Raw genomic sequence first — 25,657 nt, forward strand, 5'->3', positions numbered from 1 at the left:
TCCCACCACAGGGGGGGTTAAAAAAAAACCTTTCAAAAAAAAAAAAAAAAAAAAAAAAAAAAAAAGAGCCATGAAGAAAAGGAGAAATTATGCTTCTCTGAAGAATTCAGGGAAGTGCACAAACTAGCAGACTACATGGCTGTAGCTGGTCCAAAAATTCTACGCTAGTAAACAGAATTCCAGGCAGGAGAAAAACTTGCTATCTCATTAATGCAGTAAGTATTCTGCCCATCTGTTTAGCATAACCTGCCTTCCTAGGGGTGGACATATGACCAGATGAGTGACCAGTTTAACTTATACCTCAGCAGAATTTTAAGTGATAATCAGAAAAGGAAAATTTAGAGGATTTAAAAAAAAAAAAAAAGGATGTATTTTAGTAAAGTTTCTGTTCCTTAAAAGGGCTTCTCTACTTTTTACTTTTACAATAAACTTGATATGGTAAATTTCAAAATATATATGAATAGATAGAAGAATATAATAAATCCATTAATCCATTATCTAAACTTCAGTAATTATTGACTCATCCCATATTTCCCACAGATTTTTTTTTTTTAAATGTGTATGAGTGCCTCCCTTGCCTACATGTATGTAAGGTCCTCTGTGTTTGCAATGTTCTTGGAGGCCAGAGAGGGCATCAGAACCCCTGGAACTGGAATTATAGATGACTGTTAGCTGCCATGTGGGTGCAGGGAACTGAACCCAGGTCCTCTGCAAAAACAGCCAGTACTCTTAACCACTGAGCCCTTCCCTACAGATTGAAATATTCTACTCCCAGGATTATTTTGAAGTAGATTCCAGAGCACATATTTCATCTAAATATTATATGTACTTCTAAAAGACAAGTTACAGGGCTGGAGAGATGGCTCAGTGGTTAAGAGCACTGACTGCTCTTGCAGAGGACCCGGGTTTGATTCCCAGCACCCACATGGCAGCTATGAACTGTCCTTAACTCCAGTTCCAGGGGAATCTGAAGCCCTCTTCTGACCTCTGTAGCATTGCACGACATGGGTGCACTCACATACATGCAGGCAATACGTTCATTCATATAAAATAATAAATAAAATATAAAAAAAGAAAAGTTGTCTTTAATCATATATTATTAAGCCTAAAAATTAACAATTCTTGCCAGGTGTGGTGGTGCATGCCTTTAATCCCAGCACTCGGGAGGCAGAGGCAGGTGGATCTCTGCGAGTTCAAGGCCAGCCTGGTCTACATAGTGAGTTCTAGGACAGCTGGGGCTACAGGGAGACCCTGTCTCAAAAAGACAAAAAAAAAAAATTGACAGTTCTTTCATTGTTAATTTTTAAATTTTAAGATTTGAACTGAAAATTTTTTTGTGTTCTGTAAGTGGAATTTTAAATGTTTAAAATAGGGCCAGCTATTTGGCTCAGCAGGTAAAGTGCATTTCGCACAAGCCCAATGACTCCTAGAACCCATATGGAAGGAGAGGATCGACTCCCGAGGAGTTGTCTTCTGATCTCCATACATGTGCCATGGCATTCACGCTTCCCCCACACTCTTATCTTGACCTTTGTCTCTATGTTGTTCTAGGTTTGCTAGGCTGTCTTATATTATAAAGCTCTACATAGTTACAGTTCTGTCTAAAAGAAATGCGCTTGTTACAGCTTACATTTTAGTTAGATTTGGTATAGTTGGGCAATGTTTTGTTTTTATAATCTTTTTTTTTTTTTTTAAACCTTATCCACTAAGGTGTGTTCTTTGAATACTATTAAAATTTTGACTTGGGCCTCCTTTTTAAATTTATATGCAACTTGTCAGGTGTGGTGGCGCAGACCTTCAGTCCCAGCAGTTGGAGAGGTAGAGGCAGGCAGATACCTGTGAGATTGAGGCCAGCTGGGGCTTCAAGGCTACCTTGTCTCAACAATAGCAAAAAAAAAAACAAAAACAAAAAAAAACTCAAATCCCCAAATAAACCCTCACTTATTTAAAGAAATTTATTAGTCTGTTTTCATAATATTATGGATTTATTTTTAGCTGAACTCTTTCTATACTGTTTTTTAAGGAAGTTGCCATTTTGCATGTTCTTTAAAGAAGTTATGCTCCTTATGGGTTATTTGCTTAGATTTTTTTTTTTTTTCTGTGAACCTTTCCTGTGCTGGTCAGTGCTAGTTATAAAAGTTTTTTTTCAAAAAATAAAAATAAGAATACAAAACTTTGGTACTGAATATCCAAAGAGCAATTTTGGGGGTATATAGTTCCTTAAGAGGGGCTAAACAGTAATTGGGCTTTCCACAGGATAGAAAAAAGGATTGCTTAACTAAAACATTTTTCTTGTACTCATTTTTTTTCATTTATGCATGAATAAATCTCTCTCCTCCTGATTTTATTTGTAGATTTGAAATTCCAGAACCAGAACCTACGGAAGCAGACAAATTGGCAATAGAGAAAGGCGAACAGCCAATCAGTGCAGACCTTAAGAGATTTCGAAAGGAGTATGTCCAGCCTGTGCAACTTAGGTTTGAGCCGAATATTACTTTTTAAATAATTTTTATTATATACTTCACACAAGTTCTTAGCTCTTAATTTAAATCTTGCTATTTATAACAGTTAAGCTGCATTTCCTGATTTCTTTCTCTGTAAAGATAAATTAATACGCCAAAGGAATTTATTTAAATATATCATGTTATTTGTAATATCTATGTTATATGATGGATTATGCTCATACAATACAAATAGATACCTATTTGTTATTTTGAATATTGTGTTTATATGTGCATATGTGTATAAATGTTTCCAAGTGTGTGGGTATGTGTGTATACAGGTCTGTATGCAGGTGGAAGCTCAAAGCTGATGTGGGGCATTTTCCTGGACTGCTCTGGACTTTATTTTCCGAGGCAGCCTTGTGTTACTAGCCAGCTTTTCCAGGAATCCCTTGTGTCTCTGTCCATAGTGCTATATTATAGGTAGCTGTGTGTATCTGCCCACTCTCAGCCTTTTTATTTCCCATTTTTTCCTCTCTCTTTTTAAGATTTAATTTTATTTATGTGTGTGTGCATATGCATATTTTTGCAGGGTCCCAAGAAGGCCAGAAGATGATATCAGCTCCCCTGGAGCTGGAGTTACAAGCAGCTGTAACCATCTGAGTATGGGTACTGGGACCTGAATTTGGGTCCTTGAGTAGGATGGGCGTTAGCTGCTGAGCCATTGCCCCAGCCCATTTTTCCCATATTTTTCTTCATGTCCTATTGTGCTAAGCTAGTCATTGTGGACTCTTTCACAGTATATAGTATTTGTAGAAGATCTAACTCTTTTCCTCCTCAAAATATATAGACATCTGTTATTTTATATAAGGCATCATTGTAATAATCTCTGAAATGTATTTAATTACAACACCTATAAGTTGTTAGGTACTTCCTGTGTGCCAGGCATTACCCCTTAGTGATTAGACTCTTCTGTCTTCCTGGCAACATATTTTTTTTTTTTTGCAATGGGATATGACATAATTTTATTCCCACTTTATGTATAAGGAAATTAAAATTTAGCAAGATGAAGTAACTTGAAATAGTTTATACAAATGGAGTGGCAGAATGAGATTGAAACCCGTATCTGACTTTCTTAGCTAGTGTGTTTTGTTTTTGTCCACTAAGTGTTGGAAAGTTGGAAGCTCCTTTGTTATGTCCAAATGAGAATGAAGATATATCTTTTTTCTCTATAAACATTATGTCTCAAATTACTGTTGATCAATAAACTGTAGCTTTGGAACTGAGTTTGTTATTTATTTCCCCAGATAATTGCCACAGATAAGTGCAATCTTAGAATGTTCCTGGCTATTTGTCTTTTAGTCATAACTCTTTGCTGGGGGGCGGGGGGCAGCAGTTTATTTGAGAGCAAACAGACCGTTGGGCTGCCTCTTGAGGAGCAGGGAAACAGCCAGTCATAACTCTTTTAAGCATTTAAAAAAAATTTTTTTTTATTATGTGTGTGAATGTATTGCCTGTGTGTATGTGTAAGTGCACCCATATTGTGCAGTACCCATGGAGGTCAGAAGAGGGCATCAAATTCCCCTGGAACAGGAGTTAACAGATGTTGTTAGCCACCATGTGGGTGCTGGGAATCAAACCTAGGTCCTCTGTAAGAACAATTGGTGCTCTTAACCACTGAGCTATCTCTCCAACCCCTAGCCATAATTCTTAACAGGTTTTTTTTCCCTTATATAAGTTGAAATTATTTACCCATCAAGAATAGAAAAATAATGAAATTTTCTCCCTGAGCTGTGATGTATTTGTACTAATACACACTCAAATCATGTCTTCTATATGAAGTGTGCATTTATAAGATTGCTGCTTGGTGGGGTAGAAACAAGATTTTAATCAGTCATGTACATGTTTTGTTTGTTTATGAGCATTTTCTGAGTTCTTGACTTGATATTTGTACATGATATTTACAAGAAGTGCAAAAATAACTGACTGTAATAATATTGTGATACCATAATATTATTGTGCTGGATAGCTTTAGTTGTCAACTTGACACACTTGGGTAGAGGGAGCTTCAATTAAGGAATTTCCTCCATTGAACTGGTCTATGGCCATGTCTGTTGGGGGCATTTTCTTGATTTTTGAGTGATGTGGGAGGGCCCAGCCCACTATGGGTGCCACCCCTGGCATTTTGTTCTGTATTGTATAAGAAAGCAGGTTGAGCAGGGGCCAGGAGAGCAAGCCAGGAAGCAGCATTCCTCCTGGCCTGTGCTTCAACTTCTGCCTCCAGGCTTCTGCCCTGAGTTCCTATCTCACGCTCCCTCAGTGATAAAATATGACCTGGGAGATGTGAGCTAAATAAACTCATTCCTCTTGAAGTTGATGGTCAGAGTGTTTTGTCACAGCAATGGAGAAACAAACTAGAATGATTATGATTTTATTGGGGAAAAGGGATCTGTGAAACAGTTGTAAGTTATTTTGTTTTGAGCATTTCAGTGACTTATAAAACATACACCCTTATATATTATAATTTCAGGAATAGCAGGGCCTGTTAGCACAGGCCTGTGATACCAGATTCTTAGGATGCTGAGGCAGGAAGGTCACAAGTTGAAAGGTCTGCCTGGGCTACACAGCAAATTCAAGACCATCTGAGGCAATTTAGTGAGACCCCATTTCAAACGAAAGTAAAGAAATGGCTGGGGACATGGTTTAGTGATAGAATATGTTTAACATGCATGAAGCCCTAGGTTCAATCTTCAGTAAATCAATCAGTTAATTAAATTCAGGAATATTTGAGATTAGGCTGGAGAAGTTAGAAAGACATCTTAGAAGAGGTAAAAATCTTCAGATTGTCTCTAAGAACTGTGGCTTGGAGATACACAGAAAGGTGATTATAGATAGTGAAGAAAATGGGAAACAGTATGAACAAAGCCGGAAAGGCAAATTAAGAATGGTGTGCAGAGGAAATAGCAAGGAAATTGACTTTAGGGGACTAAAGAGTAGTGAAATGAGATTAATTATATGGATCCAGATGGGGTTGAAGCTGGCCATGAAATACAGATCAGGTTTTAACCCTATTCTCTGAGCATTGAAAAATTGTAGCAAAATGCAAGATCATTTTTCTAATATTTTCTAGCTATTTTTAAACATACAGAAGAATTAGAATATTTTACTGTGACCACCCATAAATTTATCATGTAGATCTGCTTTGTATTTTACTGTACTTATTTTTATTATATGCATTTATTCTGTCATTTTATTGATCACCTAAGTTTTTGGATACATTTCTTAAATGCTTCAACTTGTATAACATTAATAGTTTAGTATTTATTATTATTTATCCTAAACACACATGTCTGAAGTGTACTTTAAACTTTAATGGGCATATGCATATCTTTGTAGTCAAATTCCTTTTTACCATGCCTTAGTAAGATTGTGCCCCATCTAGTCAATTTTTGTTCCTTTTGTTCTCAAAGGCACCATTTTTTTTCTTCCTCTTTTTGAGACAGGGTCTCCCTGTAGCCCCAACTGGCCTGGAACTCACTGTGTAGACCAGGTTGGCTTTGAACTCACAAAGATCCACCTGCCTCTGCCTTTAGTGCTGGGACTAAATGCGTGCACCACCACGCCTGGCCAAAGGCACTATTTTGATTTCTCCCTCCACAGACAAATTTTTACCTGTTTTAGAATTTCATTTAAGTGGGTTTAAATTCTTTCATTTTAGACTTTCATTTAACACGCTGCTGAGATTCATCTCTGTTGCCTATATTAATAATTTTTAAATGTTAATTTGGTAGCATTCGTTATATGAATATATACCAGTTTGCTTATTCATTTTTCCTGTAAAAGGTTAAATAGGTGTTTTCTACTCTCTATTATGACTAAAGCTTCTATGAACTTGATTTTAACTCTCACTGTGAATCTGTCATTCACTTAGCATGAGTAAATGTTACTCAGAATAGAATGATTAGGTGGTAAGTTCAGATATATATGTATAGCTGTAAAAGAAACCATCAGAACTTTTTCAGACATTGTCACCAATGCTGTATGTGTGCTCTGCTTGCTCCATATTCTACCAGTGCTTAGCAATGTCATTTTTTATACTTTTTCTCTGTTCTATGAGAGTCAGTGACTAGGGTGAAGTCAGTCCCTTGTCAGAAAAATGTTTTTGCAGATATTTCCTGCCAGTTAGCAGCAAGCCCATTAGTTTTCTTACTGATGTTTTGATAAGCTGAAACTTTTAGCTTTAATAAAATTCTAATGATGAGTTTTTTTCCCTGTTTTATATAACAACTTCGGAATTACATTGATGCTGGAGAAAATGAACTATTTGAATTGATCTAAGTATAAACTAAAAGCTAACAATTTTATGATCTCTAGATATATTCTCCAAGCCGCTGTGCTAACCAGATACATAATTTAAGATTCTTTAAATACAAATAATACGACAAAGAAAAATAGTGGTATTTAATCAGCCTGAGAGAAATACTGTTATCTGTAGAAGAGGAATAGAAGCTAACTTGGAAATAGTCTTTTTTTGGGGGGGGGATCTTTTTGAGACGTAGCACCAGCTTGCCTGGAACTCGCTATGTACGCCAGGTTGACCTTGAACTCACAGAGATCCACCTATATCTGCCTCTGGAGTGCTGGGATTAAAAATAGTCATTTTTTTGAAGTAAAATGAGAAAATGCTATTTAACTAATTTATAGTTTGTATGTGGTAGTAAGTGGAAAATTGTATAGATGATTAAATCTGACTACATGCAAGATTATAAATAATCATCTTGTAATGTTATAAAACAAATATTCTGTCCAAAGTAATATTTTTGTCTGTGGAAATACACTAACAGATTTTAGGCATGTTTGTAGTTTTCAAGGGAATTTGATGATATAGTAATTGAATTCAGAACCAGATACACTAAATATTAGTTTTCCATTTATGAAAAGCATATCAAAATTTAGATTTGAAAAATGATTCCTTAGTGGGCTGGGATGATGGCACAGTCCATAAAGTGTTTGCCCTGAAAGCATGAGACCTAAGTTCAATTCCCTAGCACCCATCTAAAAAGTCACTTCAGTAGTGCACATCTGTAATCCCAGCACAGCGCAGGTGGAGACAGCAGAGTCCCAGGGGTTTGCTGACCAGCCAGTCTAGATGAATTGGTGAGATTCTGGTTCAGTTAGAACCTGTCTGAAAAGGTAAGCTGGAGGTGTCCTTGAGGAAGATACATGATGCTGACTGCACACGCATGCACGCACATACACGTACAATTATTTTGTACTATAGGGCATGCTTCTTTTACTTAAAATCTTTTAAAATATTTTTAATGCACAATCTGTATAACAACCTTCAATTAGGGAAGCTTGTATAAAATGCAGATTAGACCTTTAAGTATTACTTTGTCTTTGTATATAAAACTATCATGATACCAGTAGAGAAGTAAAAGAAGTTTAATTAAATACTCAGGTTTCATTAAAATATTTATTTTTATTTTATCAGGATCTTAAATGTCTTTCGTCACTGGGTTGAGCATCATTTTTATGACTTTGAAAGAGACTCGGAATTGCTTGAAAGATTAGACTCCTTCATTTCAAGTGTAAGAGGTATATTATTTAAAGGTTTGCTTGAATCTTGTTTTGTACGTGTTTACTTTAGAAATTGTATGACTTAGTTAAAAGGCTAGATTAATTTTCATTTTTGGAAGTCCGGAATAGTTATTAACTACTCTGAAAAACTTATGTATGTTTAACATCATCTAAAGTCTTAGAACCTTAGTTTTTCAAGTGTTCATTGTTTTTGTCTTTTGTTTTGCTTCCCTTCAGTGTTGGAGATAGAGCACAAGGCCTGGTGAATATCAGGCAAGTGCTCTACACTGAGCATTTCTTTTAAAGAAGTCAAAAAATAAATTTTAGCTATTTAATTTTATCTCACTTTAAGCTTGTGATTCCTTCATAATCTTACTTTAATCTTGGATAATTAACATCATTTTAAAAACTAATATTTATTTCTCTTGGAAAAGTATTCCAGGAAATATCTTTTTGCACCGGGAAGATAAGTTTCTTATTTGAAGTTTCAGAATCATAGCCTATGAAATGGAACTCTAGGCCATGAATAATTAAACAAATATGTTATCAAATGTATATTATTCAATTAAGCACATTTATGTTTTAACTAGTAGTGTAAGACATTGACTAAAAGTAATGTAACAAGCCTAGCTTGCTCCATATTCTCCTCCTTCTTGGTTTTTTTTAAGCAGGAAAAATTCATTTTGGCTCCCAGGTTCAGAGGTGCCAGTCTGTGCTGGGCTTGGCCGCATTGTTTGGGGTTGTGATTTGAACAAACACGCACGGCAAAAGGTGTGAGAACAAAACCTTTCCCCTCATGGCTGATCCTGCTTGTTTTTTAAGGGAAATTTTGTCCTAACTTTGAGGTATCTAAGATGATTTTTATGTGACATAAAATTGTTCATAATACTAAATTAAGTTTTACATTTTATTTTACCTTTTTTTTTTTTTTTTTTTTTTTGAGAAAGGCCCTTGTGTGTCCCAGGCTGGCCTTGAACTCACTCTTAGCTAAGAGTGACTTCCAACTTCTGATCCTCCTCCCTCCACCTCTTGAGTGTTGGAAAGAAATTGTATTCTTAATGAAAACAGTAGATTGTACCTAATCTAAATTTCAAAAATACATATATTAGAATAAATCAAATAAATGGTTATATTAATGTCTTATGTTCTTTCCTGTACACATTGTATCTCAGGATAACCAAATAGTCCATGAAGGAAAGTTGATTTGTTTCTTTTTTTATAGAAGTATTTCACTTAATAACTGAAGAAGGAATGATGTAAGACCATTCACCATAAAATAATAGAGCTAGGGGCTGGAGAGATGGCTCTATGGTTAAGAGTGCTTACTGCTCTTGCAAGGAACCTGAGTTTGGTTCCCAGAACCCACAACAGACATCTCACAAACCAATTGTAACTTCAGCCCTAGGGAATCCAGTGTCCTCTTCTGGCCTCCAAGAGTACCTGCACACATGTGCACACACACACACACATGTATAAAAATGAAACAAACAAAAAAAAGTGAATGCTTAACATCACCAAAAATGAAAAACCAGATATTATATATGCCCCATGGAAGTAATCCTTACAAGTATTCATGTCAATACATTTATCCAAACATTTATCCCGAATTAGATTAAAGTCTGTACCTCCAGTTTTCAGAAAACCTAGGGGATAGATAAACGTGGCAAGTGATGGTACACACATGAAATTGCAAAATGCAAAGTTGGGAAAATCTACAGGACAAACAGCACAGAAAAAGTAACTCATTTTCTTCAGGTAAATTGTAAGCACTTTGAGTGATAACAGGGGAACCAGTGCATTAAAGGAGATAAGATATATTGACTAAATACAATGTGTGAATCTTGTTCATGTCTTTTTAAAAACAAACCAATTACATGAAAACATTTGAGTCAAATTTGAATGTTAACAAAATATTTGAAGGTACTAAAATCAGTTTGCTGGGTGTGGTGGCACATGTCTGTAATCCTAGCACTTGGGCGGCGGAGGCAGGAGGATTGAGAGTTCAAGGCTACAAGTGTGTGGGTTACATAGTGGGAACCTGTCTGAAAGAAAGTAAAAAAAAAAAATCCATTTTTATATGTAATAATGGTATTGTGATTATTTTAGTCTTTTCAAGATATCTACTAAAATAGGAATTAAGTGATAAATTGTCTTGAGTTTGTAGTTGTTGAAGACAAGTAAAGGTTAAAGACCATAGGAAAATTGCAGTTATGTTTGTCAAGTGAAGGACATTTTTATTTGTTTTTTCTCTAGGAAAAGCTATGAAAAAATGGGTAGAGTCAATTGCTAAGATCATCAAGAGGAAGAAGCAAGCTCAGGCAAATGGAATAAGCCATAATATTACCTTTGAAAGTCCACCTCCACCAATTGAATGGCATATAAGTAGACCAGGACAGTTTGAAACATTTGACCTTATGACACTTCATCCAATAGAAATTGCACGTCAGTTAACACTTTTGGAATCTGATCTCTACAGGTAGATAATGTTAATTTCTTGCTTTATTTCAAGAACCTTGAATATACCTCATATTTGTTTTCAGAGAATTTTGATAATGAGTGTTTAAAAATACTTCAGGGCAGGTGAGATGGTCAGTGGGTAAGAGTGCTTGCTTGCTCCCTAGCCTGATGACCTGAGTTTGATCCCCTGAGCCCACATAATGGAAGAAAAGAACTGACTCCTACAAGTAGTCCTCTGACCTCCACATGTGTGCTCACTCATATGCATGCACACATGTACACACATACTAAATAGTGTTAAAAAGCTCATTTATTCTTCTGAGGATTAGGTATTTATTTTTTATTTGATACAGGTTCTTAGTATATAACCCAGGCTGGCCTGGATTCATTATAGCACAGTACTTAACTATAGTTTGTCCTGCAAATAAAAGTATTCTAACATCTTGCTGTTTAAGCCTAGATTAGAGACTAGCAATCCCTAAAACAAGAGGATTAATGGTATAAAATAGCAGTCATTTCCAAGTCAGTCACTCCTCTCTACTCCTGATACTTCTTAGTTTACTTTAGTTTGGAATTAGTCAAATCAATCAGTATGGATGTGAGGTTCTTGGCAGATAAATGAATAGAGTATTAAGTGAGACAAATTTTTTTTCTTTTATTTTCAACCAAGGCTACAGTGAAGACTGTAAACCTTTTGGGTAACAGCCCCCTGCTGAAAAATAAGCCCCTATCATGACTCCATCCTAAAACCTTTTCTGAATCTAGAAGCCCTGCCCCCTTTGAAATAAAAATCCAGCTGGATGTGGCAGTGTAAGCACCACATCCTAGCAGTGAAGAAGTGGAGGGCAAGAAGATCAAGAGGTCAAAGCTGCTTCAGCTATATAGCTAGTTCAGTGTCAACCTGGGCTGAATGAGACCGTGTCTGAAAACAAAACAAAACAAAAAATACAAATACTCTGGAGAAGTTAACCTCATTAGCAGTTAAACAAACAACAACAAAAAACAGCTTGCCTGGGAAAAAAAGCCAGATTATATGAACTTCAGTGCTAATGAAAAATGTAGGAAAGGACCAAATATAAACTGTTTTCATTAGAATTGGCTTTTCTGATCCGTGCTGGCTCTGCCATTCAGAATCTGACTTTTAACACATCACTGGTGTTTATAAATATCTGATTGAAATAATCATGCTATATTTTAAATAATGTGGAATCAAATAGTGGGGGGGTGTATAGATTTGTGATAACTAGGCATGAGGGGCCTTGTTACTTCAGGCAACAAACCAAATAAGCCTTGAATAGTTTTTTCCTTATAGAATAACTGTTATATGCATGGGCATCTGGTTGTTTTTTTTTTTTTAAGGTACTTAATTCTATGTGGACCTACTTTTAGGGCATAGAAATGCCTTTTTAAAAAAATTATATTTATTATTTTTATTATGTGTATGAGTGTATTGTCTGTATATGTGTAAGTGCACCTAGGGTATTGTGCAGTGCCTGTGGAGGTCAGAAGAGGGCATCAGAGCCCCTGGAACTGGAGTTAAGGACAGTTGTTAGCTGCCATGTGGGTACTGGGAATTGAACCCAGGTGCTCTGCAAGAGCAAGAGCAGTCATTGCTCTTAACTGCCGAGTCATCTCTCCAGCCCAGAAATGCCTTTCTTTATCCAGTGATGTGTGTGATGGAAGAAGGGTAACATACATAAAACACTGACACTGTGTGTAAAATAATAGATCTACTAAAGAAAGCTTATTCTGGAACTGGAGAGATGGCTCAGTGGTTAAGAGCACTGGCTGCTCTTGCAGAGGACTCAGATTCAGTTCCCAGCACCCACATGAGAACTAACAACTGTCTGTAACTGCAGTTCCAGGGAATCCAAACGCTTTCTGGCTCCCATGGGCATTGTATGCATGGGCGCACTTATATACATGCAAGCAAAACGTACATAAAATTAAAAAAAAAATTCTTTAAAAGAAAATGTATTCTAAAGCCAGGTGTGGTGGCGCACACCTTTAATCCCAGCACTCGGGAGGCAGAGGCAAGCGGATCTCTGTGAGTTCGAGGCAACTCTTTTCTGAATTCATTCAGAATTTTATCCAGTTATCCAGCCTGGTCTACATAGTGAGTTCCAGGTTAGCTGGGGCTACAGGGAGACTCTGTCTCAAAAAAAAGAAAAAGAAAACTTATTCTAAAATGTCAGGTATGGTGGCACATGCCTGTAATCCTAGCACTTGAAAGATCAAGGCAAGAAAGTCAAGAATTCAAGACTGGGGGCCAGTGTGGTGGTTGTACACCTTTAATCCCAGCACTCAAGAGGCAGAGGCAGGTGGATCTTTGTGATTGGGACCAGCATGGTCTATATAGAAAGTTCCAGACCAGCTGGGCCTACAGGGAGACAAAAAGCAAAACCAAATAAAAGAAAGGCTATCTTCTGCTTGAATTCAAATTGAAATTCTTATCATTCTCTCCAATCTCATTGTTCTCCATTCTTCCAAGAAATTACTGCTATCCAGAATTTGATGTTTAGTGTTCCTATTTGTCTTTATAATTTAGGTATCTATATACCTAGCCCTAAATAACGCATGGCATTAGTTCACGTATTTTAAAATTGCATGTACTTATTTATCATACTACTCTGTAACAAGTTTTACTTACTTAAATTGTTTATATTCAAGTTGAAGAATAGTTCAGTTTGCATATTTTAGGCACTCTGAAGTATTTCATTATCTGAGTATTCTACAGTTTATTAGTTTCTTAATGGTGAGCCACTAGGCTGTTTGGAATTTTTCACTTTTATAAACAATATTTCACTGAATATTCTTCTAAATGTGTTCCTCTAACTTTGTGATGCTGTTTATCCTGTGAATATCCATAGAAGTAGAGCTTTGTCAGTTAGCATGAGTGTCTTCAGTGCTGTGGGAGTTTGTTAGTAAGTTGTTACTTTCATACCAGCATTGGAGATTTTCTGCTTTATAGTTTTACCTTTTGGTATTGTATACATCAGACTTTGTTAGTTTGACAAATGTAAAGTGGGATTTTATTATAGTTTTATGTTTTTTTCCCTCTGGATGTTAAAGTATTTTTTCATGTTTATGGCTATTTGCATCTGTTTCTCTGTGAATTACTTGCTCAGATACTCTCAGTGTATATTTTGGGTTGTCTTTTTGTAATGTTTTAGGAAATGTTTAAATAACTTTGACACTAATCTTTTGTAAGCTAAGTTTTATTGAATTTTTATTCCACAGGAAAGTCCAGCCTTCTGAACTTGTAGGAAGTGTGTGGACCAAAGAAGATAAAGAAATAAATTCCCCCAATTTACTGAAAATGATTCGGCATACAACAAACCTTACTCTCTGGTTTGAAAAGTAAGTTTTTATTTGCTCCATCTTATTACTTCTTATGGTCATAATGTGAAGTCATATTTAAGCTAAAATTATGGCTATAACAAGGTTTCTTGTTTACGAAGTGAGGTGGAGAAACTTATCTAAGCCATGAATATTTTGTTGTTGTTGTTAGATGCATTGTGGAAGCAGAAAATTTTGAAGAACGGGTGGCAATACTCAGTAGAATTATAGAAATTCTTCAAGTTTTTCAAGATTTGAATAATTTCAATGGCGTATTGGAGATAGTCAGTGCAGTAAATTCAGTGTCAGTGTACAGACTAGACCATACCTTTGAGGTAAGTTTTAGGCTTGACTATTTTATATTTTGGGGGGAAAATAAAATTAACATAAGAAGTTATTTCTGCCTGTTTAAATCTTTTTAAAATCTGTCCTTTCCCCTAAATACAGAGATATATTAATATATATAATATACTAGGAAGTGCGAGTCTTCTCAGTGGCACATTGATAGTTTCATATAAATAACAAAGGATTTATATATATTCAATATGCAAATAACTTCATAATCATTTTTAAAGTATAGTCAAAAAAGGAATAACATGGGAAATAGCCTTTCTGAAATTTAAATTTATTTTAAATTGCAAATTATTTTATTTTAAATTATGAAGTAATATGTTTAATCTTTATTGTAGAAAATTCAGAAGATACAGAAGTATAGAAACACATTTGGTGTCTTAATAAAAAAGGAGTATCATATTAAACATAGTAGCTGCATAGTTTTCTCTCATGGACGAATTATTTATTGTCATTCTGTTTTTGGAGGATTAAGTTATTTCTGGTATTTTATTTTCAATAAATATTTTATCCTGACCATTCAGCTATACAGATCTTCATGAAGCCTTGATCATTTCCCTAGAATAAATTTCTAGAGATGGAAATCCTGGTTAGAGTATTTCTACATTTTGAGACTTCCGGTACTTTTGCCAAGGGATTGGCAAGAAATGTTAAGTTCCCCTAAACATGACTATATTATAGTTTTTACAGATTTCAAGGGCCGAAAATAGAAGTTCTAATTTTTTATTATTTTTTATTGTATTTTAAAATCTAACAAGGTTGACATTTTAAAAATATATTTACTAGTCACTGTTCATCTCTCATTTTTCTTTGTGGGTATTTGCATTTTATTGATTTATATAAGTTTTTAAAAATGATTTATTTTGTCATTTTGAGACAGAGTTTTCCTGTAGGCCCTACTGGCCCAAGAACGCCTCACTTGTGTAGACCATGCTAACCCTGGTCTCACAGAGATCCACTTGCTTCTGCCTCCTGAGTGCTGGGATTAAAGGTGTGCACCGCCATGCCCTGCTGATTTATTTATTTTTATTTTATTTGTTTGTGTGTTTTGCCCGCATGTATGTAAGTGCACCCATATGTGTAGTGCTCATGGAGGCCAGAAGAGGGCATTGGATCCTCTAGAACTGGAGTTAGAGATAATTGTTAGTCACCATGTGGGTGCTGAATCTTGGTCCTCTGCAAGAGCAGTCAGTGCTCTTAACCACTGAACCATCTCTCCAGCCCCTATATAAACTTATAAATATTAAAACTGTCTATATTTTTCCTAGTTTTTGTTTGGTTTTTAATGTAAAACCTTATGTTTTATTATATGGGCCATAAATCAGAATATCTTCATTTATGGTTCTTTGTTTTTGTACCTACAAAGTTTTTTTTTTTTTTCTAAATGAAGACTTAACAAGGCAGAAATTCAGGTGTATTATAATACTGCCTTTAGAAATGTGAGTTTTTACCATCTGTCTGGAAATCAGTTTTGCATTATATGTTAGAATTTAAAATGTACACAGTGCACGCCTTTAATCCCAGCATTCGGGAGGCAGAGGCAGGTGGATCTCTGGGAGTTCAAGGCCAGCCTGGTCTACATAGTGAGTTCCAGGACAGCTGGAGCTACAGGAAGACCCTGTCTCAAAAAGACCAAAAAAAAAAAAGTACACACTCTTAGAGTCAGAATCATAAAGGAATAATTTTTTAATGTACCAGACCATAAGGTTATATGGACAAAGATACAGTGATTATAGCATTAATTATAATAGCAGAAAACTATCTTATACCTATAGTAAGGAAATATTGTTCAGCTGTAGATAAATTAAATAGGCTCTCTGCATATTCCCTTGGAAGGAAATTTGTGGCGTTGATGAGGCAAAAACATAAGAGGGCTTCAGAATAACTAATTCTACTTCAGTGTTACAAAAGAGATCAAACCCTAAACCTCTAATGGAGTTGCACAAGTATTGAGAATAGTGTGGTTGCCAAGGGATGTGGATCAATGGTCGAGCACTTGCCTAGTATGTATAGAGCCCTAAGTTCAATCTCCAGTAAAAAAAGGGGGGGAAAGAGGGAGGGAGAGGAAGAGAGAGAGAGAGAGACATTTGTCTCTTAACATTGGCCCTTTCAGTAGGAAGGGAGAAAAAACTACTTTTAAATATGTATTTTTCTATTTGTTTTCATCCTTTGCTTTATATAGTAAACATATTTACACAATCTGTTTAGATTAATAATTTCAATTCTGATTTTAGAGGTTAAAAATTAGGGATTTTTAAATATTCGGTACCAATATTTGTAAAAGTATATATATATACAGTACAAAGAATAACAACATAAGACATCTTTTTACATCAAGGTTTTAAAAAAATTTCTAACACAGGTGTGGCACATGCTTTTAATCCCTGCACTTGGGAGGCAGAGACAGGCAGATCTTTGTGAGTTTGAGGCCAGCCTGGTCTATATATGAGTTCCAGACCAGCAGGGGCTACAGGGAAACCCTGTCTCAAAAAGAAAAAAAAAAGATTTTTAATAGCTTCAACTTATTTTGTGTGTGTCTGTGTGTGGGGATCTGGGAAATGGAACTTCAGTGATAAGGCTTGATGGCAAGGACCTTTACCTCCCAAGCCACCTCACTGGCCTACCTGGCACCCAGCACTTTCAATTTAATTTCCTTTCTTGTCCCTTTAGAACAGTTCATTGTGAATTTTATGCTTTTAATTTTCTTTTTTCCATAGTTTTTTTGTTTTTAGAAGAAGCATTTCATTACAGCTTTAACATATTCAATAACAGTTTCCAGAGCAAAGATAAATCTCTTTCAAAAGTGGGTATAAAATTTTTAGGTTTACTGTTGAATTAATACATTGTATCACTAAACTACATCATTTCATTTGGTATATTTCTTTTTTTTTAATATTTTATTATTTTTATTTTGTGTGTATGAGTGCATTGCCTGCATGTAAGTAAGTGCACCTGTGTCATGCAATGCCTGTGGAGGACAGAAGAGGCCATCAGATCCCCTGGAACTGGAGTTACGGACAGCTGTTAGCTGCCATGTGGGTGCTGGGATTCGAACCCAGGTCTTCTGCAAGAACAACCAGTGTTCTTAACCACTAAGCCATCTCTCCAGCCCTTCCTTCTTTCTGTTCTTTGTTCTTTTCTTTTCTTTCTTTTTTTTTTTTTTGGTCTTTTTGAGACAGGGTCTCCCTGCAGCCCCAGCTGGCCTGGAACTCACTATGTAGACCAGGCTGGCCTTGAACTCACAGAGATCCGCCTGCCTCTGCCTCCCAAGCGCTGGGATTCCGGACAGTGCCACCATGCCCGGCTTATTTCTTACTTTTTATCTTAAAAATTTTTGTGTCCATGTGCACATCTGCAGATGAATATACGTATGTGTGTGCATGTTTGTGAATGCCTGAGATCAACCTCTGGTGGTGTTTCTCAGGAGCTGTCCATCTTGTTTTTTGAAATCAGAGTCTCTCACTGGGACCTAGCCAGTTAGGCTAAGTTGGCTGGCTAGAGAGCCCCAGGGATCAATCCACTTGTCTCCACCCCCTCTTCGCTGAAATTACAAGCTAGTGCCACCACACTGGATATTTATAGGAGTGCTGAGGATCAAACTCAGGTCCTCATTCTTGCATGACAAGTACTTTACTAACTGAGCTGTCTCCTCAGCCCCTAATTTATACTTCTTGTCCAGTTTAGCAAGTCCAGACACTATTCTAGTGTTTTGTCATCTTCATTAAATCTTAATTCCCCTTCAGGGCCTGAAGCAGGATTGTGAGTTCAAGGCAAGCCTGTACTACATAGTGAGACCCTATCTCAAAAACAAACAAAAAACAACAACAAAAAAGAAAAAGATCTTTAATTTGGTTAGAAATTGGTCTTGAATGTGGGATGAGGTTAATCAAATTTCACTTTGTGTTCTATATGGCTGCTTAGCTGCACTCATACATTTATTAAAAGTTCACCCCTCCCCCACTTAACCTATCATGCCACCTGTGTGGTAAAACGAGTATGCATATACATGAGTCTATTTCTGGTCTGCCTTTTTTGTTTGTTTTTTCTTTTTGAGACAGGGTCTCCCTATAGCCCCAGCTGACCTGGAACTCACTATGTAGACCAGGCTGGCCTTGAACTCACAGAGATCTGCCTGCCTCTGCCTCCTGAGTGCTGGGATTACGGGTGTGCACCATCATGCCTGGCTCTCTCTCTCTTTTTTTTTTTAATTTTTATTTTATGTGTATGTGTGTATTGCCTGCATGTTGGTAAGTGTACCCATGTCATGCAGTGCCCGCGGAGGTCAGAAGAGGCTGTTGGTTCCCCTGGGACTGGAGTTACGGACCTACTTGATTTTTTTTTTTTTTTTTTCCTGTACCATGTGTCTAAAGTACTGTTACTTTAAAATCAATGTTTCACTCTTCTAAAAAACTTGAGTTTGGGCCGGGCGTGGTGGCTCATGCCTTTAATCCCAGCACTCGGGAGGCAGAGGCAAGTGGATCTCTGGGAGTTCAAGGCCAGCCTGGTCTACATAGTGAGTTCCAGGACAGCTGGGGCTACAAGGAGACCCTGTCTCAAAAAGACAAAAAAGAAACAAAACAAAAACAGAGTTTGATAGTTGGGTTTAGATCTGTAAGTCAATGTAAAGAACTGACAGTTTACAGTAATGAGCCTTTTTGACCATGAGCATGGTACATCTGTCTAGTTCCTTGTTTAATATACTTTTTTTTTTTTTTTGGCCTTTTTGATACAGGGTCTCCCCGTAGCCCTAGCTGTCCTAGAACTCACTATGTAGACCAGGCTGGCCTTGAACTCACAGAGATCCACCTGCCTCTGCCTCCCGAGTGCTGGGATTTTAATATAGTTTTATTGTTTCCCCAACAGAGGTCTCATACTTCTTTTGTTAGATCTACATTGGAATTTTTTTTTAATTATGGTTTCCTTTTTGGTGATAGATTTTCATATATAGACATAATTTTTTTTTTGAGACAGGGTCTCCCTGTAGCCCTAGCTGGCCTGGAACTCACTATGTAGACCAGGCTAGCTAGCCTGATCTCAGAGATCTTCCTGCCTCTGCCTTCTGAGTGTTGGAACTAAAGGTGTGTATCACCATGCCTGGCTTCAGTTGATTTTTTTGTTGTTTGGCTTCAACATTAGCAAGATTGCTAAATTCTCTCAATATTATATAAATGTAGATGTAACTGTTTGGGGATTTTTTTCCCCCATAAACAGACAATCATAACTTCTGTGAATAGTGATAGTTTTTTAAAAATATATTTTATTTATTTTTATTTTGTGTATATGATGAGTGTATTGCCTGCATGTATGTGAGTACACTCATGTTGTATAATGCTGTGGAACTCAGAAGAGGGCGTCCGATTACCCTGGACCTGGAGTTAAGGTTGGTTTGTAGCCGCCATGTGGGTGCTGGGACTTGAACCCAGGTCCTCTGAAAGCACAGTCAGTGCTCTTAATTCTTAACTGCTGCGCCATCTCTCCAGCCAGGTGATAGTTTGTTTTTTTAAGTCCCTGGTGCATGTTAGCTGTCCATGTTAGCTAGAACTTGTTTTCTCCTTTGCAAAGAAAATGCATCCTATGGTTCTCATCCAGTGCGATGTTTACTGTGGGTTTGTGCTTATGCACGTGTGTTTATATTCATCAGATTAAAAATTGAATTTCAGTAAGAGAAATTAATAATGACATAAAAAAGAAATGCCTGTGTTTACTTCATTCTAAATTTTCTTATTACTAAAACCTTACCTTCAGTCTCAAGATCTTTTAGTGAAAGAATACTTGAATGTTGCAGGACCGTAATTCTCCTTTCCTACACCTATAGCTTTAAACCCTGCCTAATCAAAATGAGAGTGAACAAGGTCCCAAGAAAGGTTTTTTCATTCCTTAATCTTCTAATTTATAGTAGAGAAACCCACAAATTTTTAGTTTTTGTATTTATAGATAAAAAAGAACATTTTAGCAAATGCCCAAAGGAATATGACTCATAATTTAAAAAATTATTTTAAAGCATTTGCAAAATTTATAAATCATAAAGTTCTTTATCCTTATAGCTATTTACATGTGACTGAATTATATACAAGAATTATATTCAACTTCATGTTTTAAAGGCATTACAGGAAAGAAAACGGAGAATTTTGGATGATGCTGTGGAATTAAGTCAGGATCACTTTAAAAAATACCTAGTAAAACTTAAGTCAATCAATCCACCTTGTGTGCCTTTTTTTGGTAAGTCACTAAATATGGATATTATATTTTCACTGTAAATGTGTTAATCAAAAGGCCAGTCTTTAGAGACAGTTGTCCTTACAGCATAGATATGTTCTGTGTTGATAAATAAAACTCTCTTATTTTCTTATTTATAAAATGAAGATCAAGATAATTGCCTCTTAAAGTTTTTATAAGAATTTAAAAATGCCGAGCGTGGTAGCTCATGCCTTTAATCCCAGCACATGGGAGGCAGAGACAGGCGGGTCTCTGTGAGTTCAAAGTCAGTCTGGTCTACATAGTGAGCTCCAGGCCAGCTGGGGCTTCAGGGAGACCCTGTCTCAAAAAGATGAAAAAAAATTTTTTTTGTCTGTACTACCTAATACAATCTTGCATAAACACTCGTGAAGTGGCACTATTATTTTTATTTATCTGTGTCACATCTTGCAGTATTTATTTTTAATTAGAGCATTTATAAAAGTGCTTTTACAGTGTCCATAATTTATAGACTTTTACTCAATTAAAACGTTATGTATTACATTAGGCAGAGTTTTTTTTTTTTTTTAGTTTAAAAATATTTTATTAGCACTGCTTCCTTTAAGAAGTAGCATGATTCCATTGAAAGACTTTGTATAGGTTGGAGAATTTGGACAGGATGTGAATGGCAAACTCACATAGGAACAGTGACAAATTTAACATTATTGCTGAAGCTTAGTAGTACAGTTTTGTTAAAAATATTCAAAAGTTATGGTAGACATACTTGAATTTATATTGTAAGATATATTATTTGAGAATTACATCAGTTTAGTTATTAACAGTTACTTCTCAGACTGATTTTTTTAATATATATATTTTTATTGAGTTTTTGTGTATTTCATACAATAGAACTTAATCAAATTTAGAACTGCTCCCCATCCATACTTCCCCATAGCCCCCCACCCCCCACTGGATTTCATGTATTCTATCATATATGTTAAGTCCTCTCCAGTCTCAGACTGATGTTTATCTCTAGAAGTTTAGTTAGGGCACAGGTGAAGGCACACTGGGGCTGTAGAAGAGCAGTGGAAAAATAATGGAAAACCCCTTGGTGCCTGGGAATGGGAGAGGTCCAACATCAAGGCCTGGATGCCCAGGATCACAGCTGGTGCTCAGGGGAGGTGGGAGGTCTGTTTCAGATAGGCAGAATTTTATAATGTGAACTTTTCTTAATATCATTATGCTTAACAGTGCACATGTTCTGAGAAATTGGACACTTTTTGTGAAAATAGAGTAGACTTACATACCCACCTAAATGGTTCAAGTATATCATTATATATGACTTCTTTGGAGTTGTTTTCTTTGTCATTGTTTTAAATGGAGTCTTTCTTATATTGCCCAGGCTGGTCTCAAATTCCTGTACTGAAAACAGTCCTGCCTCAGCCTTCCAAATAAGTACATGCCATTTAGGTATATGAGGCTATTACCAGCATAGCACAGCATGCTGTTTTGCAGTAAACTTGTTCTTTATAGTAGAAGCTCACTCTGAAATCATGCATTGGCATCACATGCATTAGCCAGCTAACATAGTCATTTTGTATCATTTAAAAATACTATACACCTGACATAATTGTATTGCTATACTGTTGTATGATAGGCAGCAGCAATAGGTTTGTTTATACCAGCACCACCAGAACCACCTGAGTAATACATTGTGCTGTAATCTTACAACAGCTGCAACAATTTTTTCAGCTCCCTTCTGTTTTGGGGGGCGGGGGCTTGCCGAGGACTAAACCTAGTGCCTTGCTCATGCCAGGCATGTACTATTCCATTCATCACTATTTCACTATTGAAACTGGATGATTTATTTAAATCGAGGCTTTTCGATCTCAGTGCTATTGGAATTTAGAGGGAAAAATTCTTTGTTGTGAAGGGTTGTCCTATGTTATAGGATGTTTAGCAGCCTCCTGGCCTCATATTCACAAGAGACCAGCAGCACTCCCTACTGGTAATAGAAATGTCAAAAGATATTCCCAATTCTCCCCTGCCTGAGGGATAAAATTGCCTTCCGTTAAGAACATAATTTAAATGAACCAGTAATTATACATGAAAAGAGGATCAGAACCCTTTTTTACTGTCTAAACAGTAAAACAGTTTGTCTATGCTCTTCTTAAAATTACCTCATTTATTGACATCACTTAAAGATCACTGGCATTAAATATTTTAGATCAAATATTAAAACATTTGGTTTTTAATACTCAGGGTTTAGATATGCTTATTTTGCCATTTCTTAGTGTGGTCTTTGCTTTAGTGAAGACTTTATTTTCTTTTTATTTTAAGTTCTGTGTTGGGAAATTGTTAATGACATTTATGAGAACTACTGCTGAGTTTCAGTCTTTCAGCTTTACTAGACCAGTTGTTTTCCCAAATGATTAAATAACCAATTTAAAAAATAACTTTCAATACTTTTTCACTAGGAATATATTTAACAAATATTCTGAAGACTGAAGAAGGGAATAATGATTTTCTAAAAAAGAAAGGGAAAGAATTAATCAATTTCAGTAAGAGGAGGAAAGTGGCTGAGATTACTGGAGAAATTCAGCAGTATCAGAATCAGCCATACTGTTTACGGATAGAACCGGAAATGAGGGTAAATATTTTCTTTCCTTATCTTTGAAAGAGACCGTATTAAGTCCTATGTGATCTCTAAGAACTGTCATAATCAAGCACCATGCTGTTTATTTGCCTTTGAAAGTAAATTAATCCTCAGCAGGTAGCAGTGTTAAATCCTGGATGGTTATACTGTCAGCAGGTATTAGTGTTAAGTACTTTCTCTTGAAAGTACTACTTTGTGCAGTTGGTTCAAGCAGCACTTCTGAAAAAATTGGCAAAGGGTATTGAAGGAGCTTTCTGATGTCCATTGCAATAAAATGAAAATCTACTACTGATACTTTAACTGAATGAGAGCCATTTTAGATCTTTTACATGTGCCAATATAACATTTCATTTCTTCATAAGATCTCTGTGAAAGGTTTGGAGAACAGTAGGTATATATACATTGCAGATGGCTTTTTAACATTGTCTGTTGATAATCTATTTTGAATAATAATGTGTAATATTGATTATTTGATACCATAAAATATGGGATAAATTCTGAATTAGAATAAATTATACTATGTTTAAGTGAAATTAGTTTTAGTGTACTTATTTGAAGTTGAGAACATGATTTTAACTGTCAGAGTAAGTTTTCCTACATTAAAAAATATGCTAATCTTTGAGATTGAAGCAGGAAACTATGAAAACGCAGATACTTCTTTTAAAAAGTTAGTGATTAGCTACCAGAGGTCGCCTATTTCATCACCTTCTTTCTCTTATTACTGTGCCCACCATATGCTTCACAGGAATAAGGAAATATATCTTAAAGCCCAGACTTGAATTCACTGTATTCTCCATACAAATAATGTTATGTTATGGTTGAATATACTTGAAAGGGCCCTTTGAGCATTTTTATCTCAGAAACATCAACTAGTAAGCTTTTGTGATCAGCTCTGGGCTTCTTATCAGGCCCAGGCAAGGTAGTACATGCCTTGTTATCCTAGCACTTGGAAGTTAGAGACTGGAGGACCTGGGAGTTCAAGGCCATAGTTAGTTTAGACCAACCTGGGCTATATAAGTTGTGGTCAATTAATCAGCATAGCTGGTGACTTTTCAAACCATAGTTAACCAATTTAAGTAGTATTGAAAGATAAAGCAAAGGTTGGGAAAAATCAAGACTACAGCTGTTACTACTTCCCATAAAAGACTAAACTACTGTTTCCTGATACAGTTTAATTTAGCTAACTTGAACGTTAGAAGAAATTGTAAGAACAGTAAAATTTTCTGGACATTTGCAGAATGCCTGAAAAAATAGGAAGAACTTTATACTAAAAATTTTTAAAGCTTGTTTTGCCTACTGCTAAAGTTAAAACCCAGTGTTTGCTTTTATATTTGCTCCTAAACCCCTTAAAAATTCAGTATAGCTATCCAGTTAGCATGTTACCACATGCCTGTGATCCCAGCACTTGGGAGGCTGAGGTAGGAGGATCACAAGTTCAAAGCAGCCTGAGCTACACAATGAGACCTTGTGTCAGAAAACAAAACAAAATTAAATAAAGCTAAATCTAGTAATTGACTCCCAAAGATTTTTAATTTGTATGAGTTTTTGCCTGCATGTATGTAATTGCACCCATGCATGCAGCACCTATAGGGCCCAGAAAAGGGATTTAGATCCCCTGGACCTGGAGTTATGGAAAGTGTTAATCACCATTTTAATGCTGAGAACCAAACCTGGTCCTTACTAAGCCATCTCTTTACCCCCAAGGATTTTTTTTTTTTCTCAAAGAAAGCATAAGAACTGTATGGGGGGAAAATAGTCGATGCACAAAGAGTTAATAATTTATCATTATAGTGAATTAGAAAGAATCTGTGTGGGGGTAACCATATGGAGATAGTGAAATCAGTTTTGGAACATCTAAGCCTCTGATTAGTGAGGTGAGTCTTTTTTTCTGCCTTACTAAAATCATCTTAATTGTCTACTTAAAAACTTACATTTAAGCTTAGAATATATATTTTAGTAATTTTTTTGATAAACATATTTTTTGTTCTAGAGGTTATCACAAAAGAGTTTAAAGTTATAATTGTTTTTTTTGTTGTTGTTGTTGTTGTTTTTATTCTTGAATTTTTTTATTGAGTGCTGTGGTACACTCCTGTAACCCCAGCACTTTGAAGGCTGAAGCAGGAAAATCAGTTCAAACCAACATTCAAAGACTTTGTCTCAAAAACAAAATTAAATATCTAAATAGATCATAACATAAAAATTCCCATAGAATATAATAAAATGGACATATTACTAGGCTTGATAGTGCGAACCAGTCATCCAGCACTCAGGCAAGAGACTGCTAGGAGTTCAAGACTACCCTCAGAAACCGAGCAACACTGTCCCCAAACAACAAAAGAGGCAAGAAAACGTGCTAAGAGATTTTACACGTTCTCACCATAAAAATGAAGTTTGTGAGATAATGCATATGTTCCACAAGTCACATAGATCAAAGCAACATGTGCTTTCTGCTGAACCCAATGACCTGACTTTGATCCCTGGAACCCACACTGTAGAAGGAGAGAGCCAACTCCTAAAAGGTGTCCTTTGATCTTCATATATGTACAGTGCCCTCTCCCCAACTAACTAACTATAAACTATTTTAAAATTTTTTAACCTATTCAATAACATTTTTCTGAGCTAGGGTACATCTCTTTCAAAATTGGCTGTACATTTCTAT

The 25,657-nt window shown here is 36.0% G+C and overlaps 1 protein-coding gene across 2 annotated transcripts in view; it reads left to right on the plus strand.

Moving 5' to 3' along the window:
* Sos2 (SOS Ras/Rho guanine nucleotide exchange factor 2) overlaps positions 1 to 25,657 on the plus strand; it is a 74,802-nt gene that overhangs the window by 34,594 nt on the left and 14,551 nt on the right. For both annotated transcript variants that reach the window (XM_008829854.3, XM_029561981.1), the window contains 7 exons: positions 2,355 to 2,477; positions 7,936 to 8,039; positions 10,275 to 10,497; positions 13,719 to 13,838; positions 13,990 to 14,152; positions 20,270 to 20,387; positions 22,820 to 22,992. In XM_008829854.3, the coding sequence (XP_008828076.1) occupies positions 2,355 to 2,477; positions 7,936 to 8,039; positions 10,275 to 10,497; positions 13,719 to 13,838; positions 13,990 to 14,152; positions 20,270 to 20,387; positions 22,820 to 22,992 (1,024 nt within the window). The remainder of the gene's footprint in view (positions 1 to 2,354; positions 2,478 to 7,935; positions 8,040 to 10,274; positions 10,498 to 13,718; positions 13,839 to 13,989; positions 14,153 to 20,269; positions 20,388 to 22,819; positions 22,993 to 25,657) is intronic.

Source organism: Nannospalax galili, unplaced genomic scaffold (assembly GCF_000622305.1).
Source record: "Nannospalax galili isolate Female #2095 unplaced genomic scaffold, S.galili_v1.0 scaffold253, whole genome shotgun sequence".
In the NCBI taxonomy this organism is placed as follows: Eukaryota; Metazoa; Chordata; class Mammalia; order Rodentia; family Spalacidae; genus Nannospalax; species Nannospalax galili.